At 37.5% G+C, this 15572-nt stretch overlaps 1 protein-coding gene across 1 annotated transcript; it reads right to left on the reverse strand.

The window, feature by feature from the left end:
• Nucleotides 1-285: 285 nt before the first annotated feature.
• On the reverse strand, nt 286-13779 carry sgcb (sarcoglycan, beta (dystrophin-associated glycoprotein)). Its single transcript, XM_046836825.1, has 6 exons — nt 13687-13779; nt 6524-6733; nt 6087-6272; nt 4730-4921; nt 2772-2903; nt 286-2071 (listed from the first exon to the last, which is right to left on the reverse strand). The coding sequence occupies exons 1-6, from the start codon at nt 13699-13701 to the stop codon at nt 1868-1870; spliced, it is 939 nt and encodes a 312-aa protein (XP_046692781.1). The 5' UTR covers nt 13702-13779; the 3' UTR covers nt 286-1867.
• Nucleotides 13780-15572: the final 1793 nt, after the last annotated feature.

Consider the following 15572-nt stretch of genomic DNA (forward strand, 5'->3'; position numbering starts at 1 on the left):
TTTTTTTTTTTAAATATTCAAATTTATTTATTCAATGCAAACATTTGAATGAAAAATTTCCCTTTTAATTAGTCATAATGTAGCATGGTTATGAACTGCAGCACAAAAACAACAAATTCAAATAAATACTACAATTGAAATCCACGAGCCAAACAAAATGTGTTATATTGCACAAAATATCAAGCAACTCCAAAACCATACTTATCGAGAATAACATAAAGCACAACACGGTCGAAAATTATTTTAAGTGCATCCATGCCCTTTTTTTTTTGCACACGTTACGGTAAAAATTATATGGCACCGTTAAATAAAGTAAACGTAATTGGGCTGTCAGACTGCAAAACATTTTAGAAAGAAAAAAAAACCCCAACCAGTAGTGTCAGTTTATCCGATATTTACTATAATCCGTGATGACAGCAGTTGGTTAAGTGACCTATGAATGCGAGGTTATGTGATATAGTGAATATTTCTTCCCTTTTAAAGACTCTATATTGCTAATACATTTTATTTTCTTAAAAAAAGTAAACTGAGATGATTTGTTTTACAGTGAAGTGCATGTGTGTGTGTTTGTGTTTACACTGTATATAAACACAGGAAATCCCTGACTTGCGATCGAGATGCGATGACCTCATCATAACTTAAAAGTATGGTAAGTTGAGACATGGCCCAGCCTACCCAGGAGTCTTAAAGAGAATGGTGATCAGCCGATAAAAAAGGAAAGAGACAAGAGTTCAAATTGGGCTTCGGAACACCAAAACACAGAACCATATACGTGCTCTAACACAGAGACAACTGAACTCTGTCGGCAGCTGGCGAGGGCAAGACATCAAAAGATCAGAAGACACTACAATTGTGTAGTGTTGCTATCGCCATCCTAAGTCGAACCATCGAAACTTCGGGGCTACCTGCATGTGTGTGTTTATATATATATATAGACACGTAAAGTGAGAATGCTTTCAAAAATAGTCGTCACATTAATCCATTCGTCAGCATTAATACTTCTAAGTACACTTGTACAATGTCGGGGATTCATTACCTAAAACAGAAACCGCTGTGTATGAGGCTTAAAAGTGAGTGAGCAGAGTTCCTTTAAAATCTGCGTTTAAGTGTAACTAGAAGAACTGACTGTTTTGCATGGAAAATGTGGTCACACCAAATATTAATTCGATTCAGATTTCTCTTGTTTATTTACTTTCCATTTTGTTAATTGATCCAATTCAACTGGTGATGCTTCTATACTTCTATTTTTGAATGCACTTACTTTACAGTATTTTTCTCGTCTGCTGAAAACTTTTACAAGTTTTCAAGTATCTGACACCTTGTGTAACATTCCATGACCCACAAGCTGCCTGGATTTTCCCAATAGTTTTTATCAGACAAAATGTGTTCTGGGACATATTGCGGATTTCAGAAATTGCTACACTAAAAAATAAAATAAAGATATAATTTGATATAATACTGGCAGAAATACTTATCTATTCTTCATATCAACTTACTGCATGGAAGAGCAATCAGCTTTAAAAAAAAAAAAAACAACAGCATAAAAAATGCCAAGGTGAATGAATGATAAACCACCGGGAGTTCTTTGGCCAAGTCGTTAAGTAATTAAAAAGAAGAGTGTTTGTGTAAGGTGGGGTTAAAGGTTCAGAGTAATTATTAAAAGACTTAAATACCCTTAAATGCCTTACATACGGTAAAATCAGAATGTGAGTGTATTTAGGTTTTATGTAATTACGGCTATAGATCAATCTTTACTTAACCATGAATTTGTGTTGAAGTACACAAACTTTATTTCGCAGAGCTGTTATCAATTCTCAACAGGTGTGTGTGCGTGTGTGTGAGGGAGTCTTGTGAAATTCCCATCCTTTCAGTGCACCACTCTACAGGGGTTGTCCGTGGTCTGGCAGCCCATGTTGGGGTATTTGACCTGCACTCTGAAAAGGGTTCCGTCGGCACACATACAGAGCTTGTACCTCTCAACATCGTTGAAGTTAAACCCACCTCCCACAGAGGTGTCAGGGATGAGTGATGGACTGAACATCACGGAGCCATTCAGGATAATGCTGTTCTCCTGGGAAAAACATGATAAACGCAGATTAGCAGGTGATTCTGAAGGGTCTATTGTAGTAAGGGACGGCAAGATTCGGTGCATCGGCATAAAAGTGAATGATGTGATGCATCGGTTTTAAAAATGTGCGTCAGATACAAGTTGGCAGTTGTTTAGCGATGGAAATGTTTTATTTATATATAATAATTAGATATGCTACACTTTTATTATATAAAACGTGACCAATAATTTGTGACCAATTTTTGATAGAATACGACTACGGAGACCGAGGCGTGTCCTGAGGGTCACATAAAATACAGATTAACATGGCAGAGGTAGAGCTGCATCTTCTTTTTTTTTTCTTTTTTTCTACAAAGGCCTGTTTGTGAAAGGGCCATGTGTTAGAAGTCAGAAGGCACTTATGTACATTTATAATTTACTGTCTGTCTGTACCAAAAAAAATTTAAGTGTATTACCTGTACCATTTTGAGTGGCAAAGCATCACAATTTTTTCCATTGCATTGTACTGCACTGCATCGTGATAGGGGTGTTGTACATAACACATACATTAATGCCTTGTATTACAGCGCCCCAAGATCCAAGAACTCAATGTGTTGGTTTCATGTAAGTACATGCATCTCTGCTCAGTTCTTCAAATCTCCACTCTTAGACTAAAACACCTGTATTATAGAGGAGCAGCTCTGCAGTAGAAGATCGTACTCACAGCTTTGAGCTCGATATCGCCCCCCATCCTGAACTCGATCATCTTGCCCATGATGAAGACGCCCTCGTTTCCACGAACGATGGCCTTGCCGTCACCTTTGATCAAGAGATCGGACGATGCGTTGCTGGTGATCTGTAAAATCATTTAATAGTGCCTTTATATCAAAATGGGGTTGAGGAGGTCAGAACAGGACATCGGAGATCTTCCACTCTACAACCTTCATTCAGTTGATTTTGTGCACAGGAGCACTGCTATACTCAAACAGGTTTGGGTCTCTTAGTTCCAGTGAATGGAAAATTGCAAAGATACAGTAAACAAGTGCATATGTTTGCTTCCAACGTTTTCCTAATAGTTTGTGGAAAAACGTGTGTGATGGTCAGGTGTCTACATGCTACTTGCCATAGGAGTATATATCTTCGTTCACAAACATTCTACAATTAATTACAGAAATATCTGCTGTGTATTGTTTAATTTGGAAGGCATTTTGAAAGGGTGAAAGGAAGAACATAACTTGACATGGCGTTCCAATTCAGACGTCAAACATCTTTCTCAACTCTAGTACTTGATATATGTAAATAATAATTTAAAAAAAATCAGTTTAATGAATGACATTTAGCTCACATATGCAACAGTTTGGGGAAGAATCTCATACACTATATGGACAAAAATATTGGGACACCTGATTTTTCCAGCCATATGTGGAAACTCTTTATATTAAATCAGATGCGCTCAACAACAACCGGGCATGAAAAAACGCACTTCACCTGTGTTCTGAGCTGCACGGCATCGGGAGAAAAGCTTCACCGATGGTGATTTTTAAACGCACGACGATGCCAAAAGATAAACTCTCAAGAGAAATAGTTGTGAAAGGAAGGAGGAAGACAGTGAACAATGACTTTCTTGGTAGGCTACTGTTTAGATACAAGCCCTGTAACAGACATAGTCTTTCATTAAAGGTGTATTTATGTTCAAAATAAAAATCTTTGTCAAATTTAGTGGGTGCCGCTTATATTTGGGTGCGCTTAATAGTCCGGAAATTACGGTAATTATTGCTAAAAATTTTTTTTAGCAATAATCATTTTTTTCCAGGTAACATAAGCTCCTGAACCATTTATTTTTGCATTTCTATTCTATTCTATTTCTATGCATTTCTATTCTGGCACCTTTGACTTCAAATGTTTAAATGAATATGGATACATTTGAATTTTTTTCTACTTTTGATATTCGTCCACAGAAAGCAGAAAGAAGGTCTACTCCTAAAAATGTTGCTTTTGAATTGAAAAAAAATGGAAATATTCCAATATATATATATATATATATATATATATATATATATATATATATATATATATATATATATATTTATGTGATTCGTTCATGTGACCCAAAATGAAAAAACAAACAAAGAAAAACACGGTGGATGTCGATGGACTGCAATTGTTATGCCTGAGATCCAGTTTAATAGTGTTGTTAAAATCGAATGTTATATATATTTATGTAAACGACTGATGCTCTTCTATGTTACAATGGATGAGCAGTTTCTGGAAAATGTTTGAAGATCCTAGTGTAAACAAAAGTAGAATAAAAAATAAATGTAGGGTGTTAATGTAGATGTAGGATTCATGACCATGAGCTAGATACGCTAACCTTAATCTTACAGTAGCTGTAGGTTCCTACATGTTTGTCCGTAATTTATGGAATAATTTATTTCCACCAAATAATTAATTTCCACCAAACTGATTTTGAATGAGAATGACATAATCTGAAATGTTTAGATCTGATTATTTGTTTCCTTGTTTATGTTGTTACTTTATTGTGTTGTTTTCTTCCGCAGTTTAATTAGTTTTCCCTGCTTTAGATATAAATATAAATAATTTTCCACACGAGTCTTGTTCATGAAGACATAAAAAGGAAAGTGTGAATATATATTTGAGAAAACGTGATTCTGGAACCCTCACCCTTTCAGTTGAGGCTTTCTTCACGTTGAGCACTTTGACCTGTTTGGGCAGGTGGAACTCGTGGTTATCGAAGTCTGTGCTGAAAAAGGTGGTTTGTGTGCGTGGGTCGGTGAAGGAAATGCCCAGGTCACTGGTGATAGACGTCTTATCTTTCTCAACACTTAGCTTGGTGTTGCCTTGTTGAAACACCACCTAAATAATCACACACACAAGCACAAGCAGGAGATTCAGAAAGTAAAAAGAAATTTGTTTTACCTACTTAACCTGGGGTATAAAGTTGTGCTTTAGCAGTGCAAAATTTTAACCCTATGAAGCCTGACATATGAAATAATGAACAAAAAATTATATTATTTGGAAATTGTGGATTAAGTGTTTATAGGGTCTTGAAACTAAAAAAAACAACAAAAAAACAAAACATTGATTACGCAATTTTTTTGTATCATATTTGATACATTGGGCATTTATGATAATTTACTGATTACAACAATGTACTGTATATTATATAACAAAAACTGATTACTGTATTTGGAATGTCCACTCCTACTCATCATCATTCTTATCTTCCCCTAACTGCTCTAACTCACTTGAATTGCCATCCACAAGCACGCCGACGACAATTTCATCACTATATTTTTTTGCTATCTGAAAATACACACGGAAAAATGTTTGTGTTTTCTAAATTTCTTCTCTGAATTGGTAAATATAACATACAGATTATGATCATTTTTGATTTGTTTTACTGAACAGACAAATATTAGCAAGCTACGACATTAGATTGGATGTACAGAAATCACATGAATATTTTATTTCCACTAGTATGGAATCAGTTAAAAAAGATGATTCTAAGATGATTCTAAGACCATTAAATTTTTAATTCGTTTAATAAATAATAAAAAGTTATTATTTAATTGTATTGTATTTTGTATTTGACATTGTGCCAGGAATCATGCAATCATGAAATGCAATACATTGATGACTAAGCTAAATTACCTAATATACCTGCTGTATCATATTTGATTTACATATTTTCAACATGATTTTACTGTAACAGAAAAGATGAAAAGATGTCCCTGCCAAAAAACTAGCAAGTCAATTCACAAAGGCGGCCATATTGGAAAAACCTGCCTAAAGCCTGCTATTGACTGCAGAGCGTAGATAATTCCAGTAGGGGGCAGAAGACAAATCTCAGATTGTATTTACCAGGTTTTTGAGGAAAGTATTGTTGAGGCAGGTGGTGCAGAGGTCTCAGAAACTAATGTATCAAATATGTGTTAAAGGATTAAACACCAAACATTTGAAGTTACATCACTTGGTAAGATTTTAAAGCCTGATTAAAAGGAGTCTTATCCACACTCACTGGGTTGTTGTTGCCAGTGATGACAAGGTCCTGGTCCTTCCTGCCTCCCACGGTGCTCTTGTACAGCGGACGGACCACCCCCATGTCAGCTTTCTGCTTGAAGCGCAGCAGGCCACTCTCGTGGAACTCCATGCTGTCACAGCCATTAGGGCCGATCCGAATAACTGTCCAGATCACCAGAGTTATCTGTAAGAAAGCACGAGCAGAGCCAATGTTCACATCAAACATCAAAAATAAGATCTCAGGAACATGGCATAGTTACTGGTGTGAAACAGGCTGCTAAACGCAGAAAAGACTTGTGACTGACAGGTTTTTAAGCTTGTATGGTTTGGATTGTTGTACTGCAGCCTTATGATTAGAAAGTGTGATGTGAAAGGTGTAAGAACAGTAACACGGTTCAAAATGTGGACTGAAATCCCCTTTTCAGATTCACTCACAATGAGGTTGATGAGTGCAAGCAGGAAAAGCAGGACTATGATGCACACGGCAATGTTGCCTTTCCGACCCCTCAGCCCTGTCTTGTGCAGTCTTTCCTCCTCTATGGGAACATATCCAGCCTTGAAGTTGCTGTTGTGTTCCTTACTGACAGTCCTTCGCTCAATGGCCTTCTCCCGCATGGACTTCTTCACCGGACCATTTGAGCTCTCCTACAGGGAGGACAAAAAAAAAAAAAAAAGACACACATACATTTATATATACTACTATATATATATTATTGTCTAAATAGCTGGCAACAAAAGTAAGTACACCCTGAGTGAGAACAGCCGTGCAAAGCCACACGTCCTATTCATTATGTTCATGTTTTTGTCTGTTTGACAGGACCATACGAATTTGTGTATCTTGTATTAGAGAAGTTAAAATTTGGAGCTTTAAGAACAATTCTCTCATACTGACCACTGGATGTTCAACATGCACCTCATGGTAAAGACTCTCTAATTTGAGAATTAGAATTGTTTCTCTCCACAAAGATGCAGAGGCTGTAAGATCAGTAACACCCTGAAACTGAGTTACAGTACAGTGGTCAGGGTCATAAAGAGGTTTTCAAGACGGGTTCCACTCAGAACAGACCTCACAAGGGTCCATTCAATTTGAGTCCTCGTGCTGTGCGTCAGGTGCTGAAGCTGCTTCAAGAAACAGATGCATGAGTGCTGCAGCATTGCTTTAGAAGCTGCAGAAGCAGAAGGTCCACCTGTCAGTGCCGAGACCATACGGTGCACACTGCAACAAGTGGGTTTGCATGGCATCGTCCCAGAGGAAGCTGGTTTGCAAGAAAATCTACAAACAGTTTGCTGAAGACGACCTGTCCAAGAGCATGAATGATGAACCATGTCCTGTAGTCTGATGAAGATAAACTTGTTTGGCTCAGATGGTGTTCAGCATGTGTGGCGATGTCCTGATGAGAGGTTTCAAAAAATGGTGTCTTGCCTACAGTCAAGCATGCTGGTAGTAGCATCATGGTCTGGGGCTGCATGAGTGCTGCTGGTACTGTGGAGCTGTGGTTCATTGAGGGAAACATGGATATTCTGTATTGTGACACAAAACATGACATCCCTCCCTTCAGAAACAGTTTTCCAACATAATAACGACCCCAAACACACCGCCAAGATGACAACTGCTTTGCTGAGGAAGCTGAAGATGAAGGTGATGGAGTGGCTAAGTATGTCTCAGACCTAAACTCTATGGGGCACCTGTGGGGATCCTCAGCAAGAGGGGGGAGAAGTGACATGTGTCTAACATCCAGCAGCGCCGTGATGTTATTATGGAGAAGTGGAAGAGGATCCCAGCAACAACCTGTGCAGCTCTGGTGAATTCCACACCCAGGAGGATTAAGGTAGTGCTGGATGGTGCTCATACAAAATCTTGGCACTTTGGACACAGGTTTGACATGTTCACTCGGGGTGTACTTACGGGGTGTAAATCTGTACTGCTGTAAAAGCTGCACATTGACTACTCTAAAATATATCCAAGTTTCATTTCTACAGTATTGCCCCTTGAGGAGATATAAAATGGTTGTTGAAATGTGAGGGGTGCACTCACTTCATCGCAAATTTTTTTTTTGTCACAAACACATTCATACAGAGTACAACATGCTTTTTTTTTTCGACTGTCCAACATTTAAATAGAAATAGAACATAAATATGTATTTTAATTTATTTTATTTAAGTGTAGAAAGTATAAAAGTACAATAAAAGTATAAAGTAAAACTAAGTATAAAAATAGGGATAAAATAAAGAACAAACATTTGTGCAAAGGAAGGAAAAGTAAATTAAGTAAGAGAAAGTCTTCACTCATATGACTCTATGACCTCTGTAAACACATGGAATGTTCATGACCGGACAATTAAAGAAAGACTGATGAACGCATGTAATGTTGTGGATGTCAATTTATTTTATTTATTTATTTGGGGGAGGGGAATTCTGAACCTATTGAATTCTGTTGTGTTTTCTATGTTGTGTATTTGTTTATTTAAAAACATAAAGTGTTGTAGTATTAATTTTGATTAGATTAAATGTCACAATGACAAAGTGATTTTTGAATTTTCTTTTTTTTTAGAAATGTTTGCTAAGATAGAATAAAAAAAAAAACAAATAAAAAAAAAATCACATTAAATAAGTGCATAGCCTTTGGAGAAAAGCACTCAGAATCAGAGGTGGCAAAAGTACACACATCCTTTACTTAAGTAGAAGTACAGATACTCATGTTTTAAAATACTCGGGTAAAAGTTGATTAAACTTTTTTACTTAAGTGAAAGTAAAGAAGTTTTGGCTCTGACATGTACTTAAGTAAAAAGTAGTTATTACTTCTACCTGTTTTAGCTGTTAACTGGACCTCACATCATAGATAGATAGATAGATAGATAGATAGATAGATAGATAGATAGATAGATAGATAGATAGATAGATAGATGTGATAGCCTAGTGGGTTAATGTCAGTATACCCACAAGGATGAGTTTGAGAGTTTGATTCCTGGTCGAGCTGGTGGTTGCTGTGTTGGTAAATAAAACTTCTGGACCTTGTCCTCTCTGAAAACATTTCAATTCTTTGTTGGATTAATTTCTTGATTTCCTGGTCTTTAATGAAAGATAACTCCACCAAAAAAAGGCACTTCAGATGTAGCTCAGTGGGTTAAGGCTTGTGCCTGAACATGGTCCTTAATATAGTCCACGCTGGTGATAAGGTTTCAAAGCCAGTCCTACATGCCTTCTTTCTTACTGCGCTGGCATGAAACAAAGTATGAACCCTCCAAAAAGCACACATGCTTTTCAGCAGTGGTCGCTCAGTGGTTTAAGGCTTGTGCCTCATCTAAACATGCTTCCCAGTCTGATCTCTTCCATGGTTCAGTGGGTTAAGGCTGGTGCCTCACTGATGGTGAGGATCAGGGTTTGAATCCTGCTTTCTGCCTGCTAGTTGCGATGTAGGTTATGTTCCTGCTTTCTAAATCTTTTTTTAGCTTTATATTCTTGTGTTGATGGTTTAAAGGTAGATAGACCTGCTCTACACAACCTTCCTGGCCTGTCTTCCCTGATGGTTCAGTGGGTTAAATCAGGTTTCTTGCTTTTGGTGGGGTTCAGGGTTCAAACCTGGCTTTCTGTCTGCTAGTCATGAGGTAGGTTAAATTCCTGATTTCTACATCTTCATATTTTTGTTTTGATGGGTTAAAAAGAAAGATAGACCTGCTCTAAATAAGCTTCCTAGCTTGTCCTTCCTGATAGTTCAGTGGGTTAATGCTGGTGCCTTGCTAATGGTGTGAATCAGGGTTCGAATCCTGCTTTGTCCCTGCTAGTCACGTTATGGGTTTGCTTCCTATGTCTGTCTTTAGCATTATATTCTTGTGTTGATGGTTTGAAAGAAAAGATAGACCTGCTCTAAACAATCTTCACAGCTGGTCCCTCCCGATGGTTCAGTGGGTTAAGACTGGTATTTCACTGTTGGTGGGGTTCAGGGTTCGAATCCTGGTTTCTAGCTGGGCTGAATTTCTTGTTTTGAAGCTTGAAACGAAGGATAAACCCCCCCAAAAAAAAGAAGGTGTGTTGTGGTACTTGATGGCTTTGTGATAAAAACCTTGCCTCTGAGCTCAGAGGTTGCTGGTTCTAATCTGGCTTGTCCCCACACTGGGTAAGCTGTGTGGAAAGTAGTGTCTGGTGAGCAATGAGGTAGTTGACAGTAAACAAAGGCTGTAAATACTGGCTGCTTCAGTAAAAGTGAGGGTGATAGGTTTTTGGCAGAATTTTTCCCTATATATGCATAACTAAGTCGATACTTTTTTTGAACGTTTTTGCTTCATAACCCCCTGTTTTCAGCTTCTCAGACGCTGGGGGGGCAGATGCCCGGATATTGCCCCCCTGCTACAGGATACGCCCTCCGAAACCACATCCCACCTTCCACGCAGCCATTTCTGACACCTTCCTTACTATGGTCACCGGAACCTTCCTCACTCTTAACTTTGAGTCCTGGCCGGGGTTTGAACCGGCAACCTCTCAACCCAGAGGTAAAGCTCTTCCAATTGAGCCACAGGATCTCCTGCAAGAACCTGATTTTTAGGACCTTTTTTTTTTGGTTCTTTTTAAAAACTTTTTAAATAATTTAAAGGAAAGCTAAGGGGTAGGAATCAAACCGGGTGAGTCAGATAGCAGCGACCACTTCACTGACCATTACACCAACACAGGAGAAGCAAACAAGCCTTTGCTTATTGGACTCTTGGCTTTTCTATAGCTAGGAGACCACTGTTTTCTCTTAGATCATGATGGTAGAGGGTCAAAACTTCTCCTTCCTGTACATTCTCTCAGTAACTCGAAGTCTATGAGAAGTGACTCAGGTACAAGAACCACATCTCCAACACCTGCACCACTGATATACCATGATTTACCAGCAACCAATTTTAATGATCTTTCATTGTTCTGTTTTTAAAAACTTCTTATAATGTTCAATATGAAACTAGAGGTAAGAATCGAACCAGGGAAGTCTTTCATCATAGATCACTAATGGCATTACTTCAAAACTCAAAACTTTGTTAGACATGTAAATAAGCAGGAAAGACAGAGACAAAGACAAAGAGACACACACACAGCTTTAGAAAGAGTGAGAAACAAATAGAGAGACAGCAAGAGAGAGACATATACAGTGAGACAGAGACATTTACTAAAAGAGACACAGAGACAATTAGATAGAGAAAATAGAGAGAAAAAGATAGCGAGATATAGCCACTTCCTGTTGGAAGTGTTTTTCCTGAGCGACTCTTAATGATCTCATTTACTAAATGAGCAGTAGTGAGTTAAGGGCTTGCTCAGGTGCCCAAAACTGGCAGCTTGGAGGTGTTAAACATGTATCATATTTACATGTAATTAAATATAATGGCTATATCAGTGCAGAGACGTGTGGACATCATTTAGAGCCTTTGCTATGTTTCCACATGGACAGTTATTGAGGTGATACCGGAGAAAATGCACCTCTTCAAGTCAAGTCAGGAAGCTTATATATATAAAATTATAGACATTTTACAGATTTGAATGATGTATTGTTTTTATCTGTACGATCAATAAAGACAGTAATTTAAGTTTGTGTCGCCATTATGAGGGAAAAACCCACAAAACGCCAACCAGAGGGTAAATTGTGTAAAACATGGCGGATTTTGGTGTTTGATTTGAGACTCAGAAATAAAACAAAAGTTTACTGATTAAAAATATTTTTATCTGGAGTTAATTAATTTATTTTATATCCAAGTAAAGAAAGGAAAAAAATTTCGTGCCGTTTAAAATAATTTTAATTTTGACAGCCAAATATATATATATATTAATACAAAACGAATTAAAAATGTTGTTACCTAATGAATGTGTTCAGGCTGAAGATCCACATATAGAACACAAGCAGAGAAAAGATGATGATGATCAGGAATGTGTCTGTTCTCAGTCATGTTCTCATCACTGACTCCCTCTGTCTCATCCACATTAACCCCAAACTTCTTACTGCCTTCTGTGGTGAGTGAGAGTCAGGACTTTATACACCAGTGGATTGAACGCGCAGTAACAGGAAATCGGTTGTTCGGCTGAAATCGGCGCACAGTGAAAATAAAAAAATAATATTTCACCAAATCAATGGATTAAAACTAAAGTAACGAGTTGTTTTGAAAATGTAAGAAGTAAAAAGTACAGATATTTGTGTAAAAATGTAATGAGTAAAAGTAAAAAGTTTTCTGAAAAATAAATAGTGGAGTAAAGTACTGATACCAGAAAAATCTACTTAAGTACACTAACGAAGTATTTGTACTCCGTTACTTCCCACCTCTGGTGAGATGTCTTTAGAAGGTAAAGAAGGCAATACATGCTTGGACATCATTTAGAAAAGCACACACCTCGATCAATCAATCAATCAATCAATCAATGGATGGACAGACAAGAATTCCAGTGCTCAGTCTGTAAGATCTCCGCAACCTAAAGGTGTCGAGACCTGGGCAAGGTCATAAAACCATTCCAACATCTGAATGTTCAATAATTGTTAAATAGAAGAAGTTTTCCCAGTAACCAGTTTAAAAAGGCTTTACTGAGGTGACCGAAAACACAATATTCACAATAATACAGCTCCAGAAGACAGTGATGAGAAAACCTGCCAGAAGTACAACCATCTCAGAAATACTGCTCAGTCCTTTATAGTGTAGTAGTGAGTCAGAAACTACTCCAGAAATAAAAGGTCAAATCAAAACTTAACTGAGAGAACAAGGAAAAATATTCTCTGGTCTGGCACCAGAATAATGTCTGGGTAATCTCATTAAAATAGCGAAGCATGGTGGTGGGTGGATCGTGTAATTAAACACTTCCTAAAAGCAGGTATCCGGAGACTGGTCAGATGTTCTTTGAGGAAATCCTGCCCTAGGGTGCAGCTCAGACTCAGGTCCACCTCACAGCATAGCAACAATCCAAAACCAAAATAACATAGGGGCATGTGACCAGAGACAAATGGCACTAAACACTAAAGTGACTGAAGGGACCTGAGTTATACCTCCATCAGACATCTGAGAACCTGAGAGAGACCTTAAGGCAGGGGGTCCCAGGTGCTCCCTATACAATGCAATCGATCTTGGTTCTGCCAGGAAGAATACGTAAAACGGTGCAGATCCATATGCGAGACTTATCTGAGAAGATCTGAAGATGTAAAAGGTGCAAAAGATGAATAAAGAGTCTAAATGCTTGATGCATGTTGCTGTGCTTCATGTTCTTGAAGAGGCAGATTGTGATTCTCTGATGGGACACACGGGGGCGCTCTCAGGAATGTAGTCTGTCTGAGTAACGGGATAACTATAAATAAATCACACACACCCTCCTTTTTCTGTATTACACACAATAAACGGTAAAAAAAAAACCGTTTCGTGTCAAAAGTGAGTCAAAGTCAAAACCAATAGTTAAATAGAAACAAATGAAAATAGAGACATCGTTTATAATATACGCAATTCCCCAGGAAATATACAGAAAACCGCAAACGCATGTTATTCCTTATACCATAATTTTACACATTCAGATAATCAACTGACAACAAACCCACATTTCATACATAAACCAAAAAGAGAAATAAATGTATTAAATCAGGATATTTCACTTTATATACAGACCTGCTCAGACGCCATGTTGCTCGCCCTCCCTCCCTGTCCTACAACAAGCACACACACAGCCACTGGAATGTTCCACTCGGAAACGGAGGGGGAACCGACCATCAATTTCACAAACTTTTAGTTCTGTAAATATAAAATGTAAACCCAAACACATGTAAATATAAGCACTGGAGGCATATACTCAAAATAATCTAATTAGGAATCATATTAGGTACACATTTGATCCAACGTTTAGAATGGTTTGGTCTTTGTCGTAGTAGGTCAGTGGGTATGGAGCGCTCCAGATATGGGAAACCCCAATATAGCAATGGCAATATATTTATCCTGAGGCTTTTAAAGGGTTTTACACTATGGGGGGTAATAAGTGAGGCAAAAATTATAAGTACTGACACCACCATAGTATGTGCATGAAAAGTTTCTGGACATCTGGCTATATGACACCCACATGCTTGTTGAGTATCCCATTCCCCATTACATCATCCATCTTTGCTGTTAAAATAAGCTCCATTCTTCTGCCTTCCTTTAGATCAGACATAAAATTTAAGGCACTGGGCCACCTCTGGCCCTAATATCCATTATATCCGGTATATACGATACAATAATATATTTCTGTAAAACTTTCAAAGTTTGAATCTGTGGCCTCTGTACAGTTTCTATTCTTCATTCATTCCAGCAACTTGTCTCTGTTATGAAGGTGAAAAGCAAACCCAGGGGTCATCTCACCGATGCACACCTTCACTCTGTCCTGAGCGTCACCCCAGCACAGAACCTATCCCTGATTATTAATGAACTGACAGCCAAGATATATGATGCCAAGCATCCTGCTAGAGCAAATGTGTGTAAGAGCAGAATGTACTGCTTTTAGTTACTGTTTAATTTTTACACATTGTACTGTATCCTGTCTGTCTTGTTGTACATAAAATGTTGACAGCGTTTGGCCCTTTACTTAGAAACAATATTTCATTCTGGCCTCCTTTATAATTTGGTTTGGCTCTACTGCTCTAGTTTTATAGTGTGACCGTGGAGTTTTGTGTTTTTTCAGTGTCCCGACAGAGTGTCCTGCCCAAACCCTTCACCTCAACCCTAATGAACACCTTAGGAATGAAGTGACATCTGAATTTGTGCCAGGCCTCCTCACCTGTCAAGAATGTTCAAATTAACACGGCCACATTCCAAAATCTAGCCTTCCATGAAGAACAAGCATAGTGAAAATGGGCTGTTCCACACACAGATATATATTGATATAATCATATATTGATATAATGATTATGATTACACATACTTTTGATCATACGGAGTACAAAAAGGTGTTATTACTTTTTGCATTATATATCATATAAGATAACACAGTATCAGATTTCAGTTTGTTCTATTCATTCATTCGATAATTAATTTATTCAATCATTCATTCATTTATCATTCTTGCCACATTCAAATCCTTTAAAAATATGGGTGTATATTATACTGCCCGGGGTGTCAGATTCAAATTCTGTCTGAGATGCATCACCGTTTTTGTGGTATTCCAAAGAGCTGTAATTTACAGCTATTAAAGAAATCTTATTTAACTGATTTGAACATATTTTGTCAATTAGTTAATGTTGGGAAAAAAACTCAACATATCCTTATTTTGTGTCCTGTTATCGAGATTTGATAACATATGAAGCATAAGATTTGTAAATGTGGTATAAATTAATCATATTTAAAACCTGTAATTAACCGAATATGGTAAAAAAATATTTATTTAATTTGATGATTTCAGAAACATTGTGCTGATTTTATTTTCATAACAGAAAGCTTAGACAAACTGGAAATTCCAAATCTGTCCAAATATGCCTACCCTTCCACAACTAAATATTAGGTTAATAATAGGTTGTACAGGAACGTTT

The sequence above is a fragment of the Silurus meridionalis genome, chromosome 23, assembly GCF_014805685.1.
Source record: "Silurus meridionalis isolate SWU-2019-XX chromosome 23, ASM1480568v1, whole genome shotgun sequence".
Taxonomy (NCBI): domain Eukaryota; kingdom Metazoa; phylum Chordata; class Actinopteri; order Siluriformes; family Siluridae; genus Silurus; species Silurus meridionalis.

Bases quoted from the DNA above. Each gene is read 5' to 3' on its own strand.
- sgcb (XM_046836825.1), bottom strand. The intron at 2,904-4,729 runs GTGAGGGTTCCA...ATGATTTTACAG, and splicing joins AGAAAGCCTCAACTGAAAGG to ATCACCAGCAACGCATCGTC. The intron at 2,072-2,771 runs GTGAGTACGATC...TGTTTTTCCCAG, and splicing joins GCGATATCGAGCTCAAAGCT to GAGAACAGCATTATCCTGAA.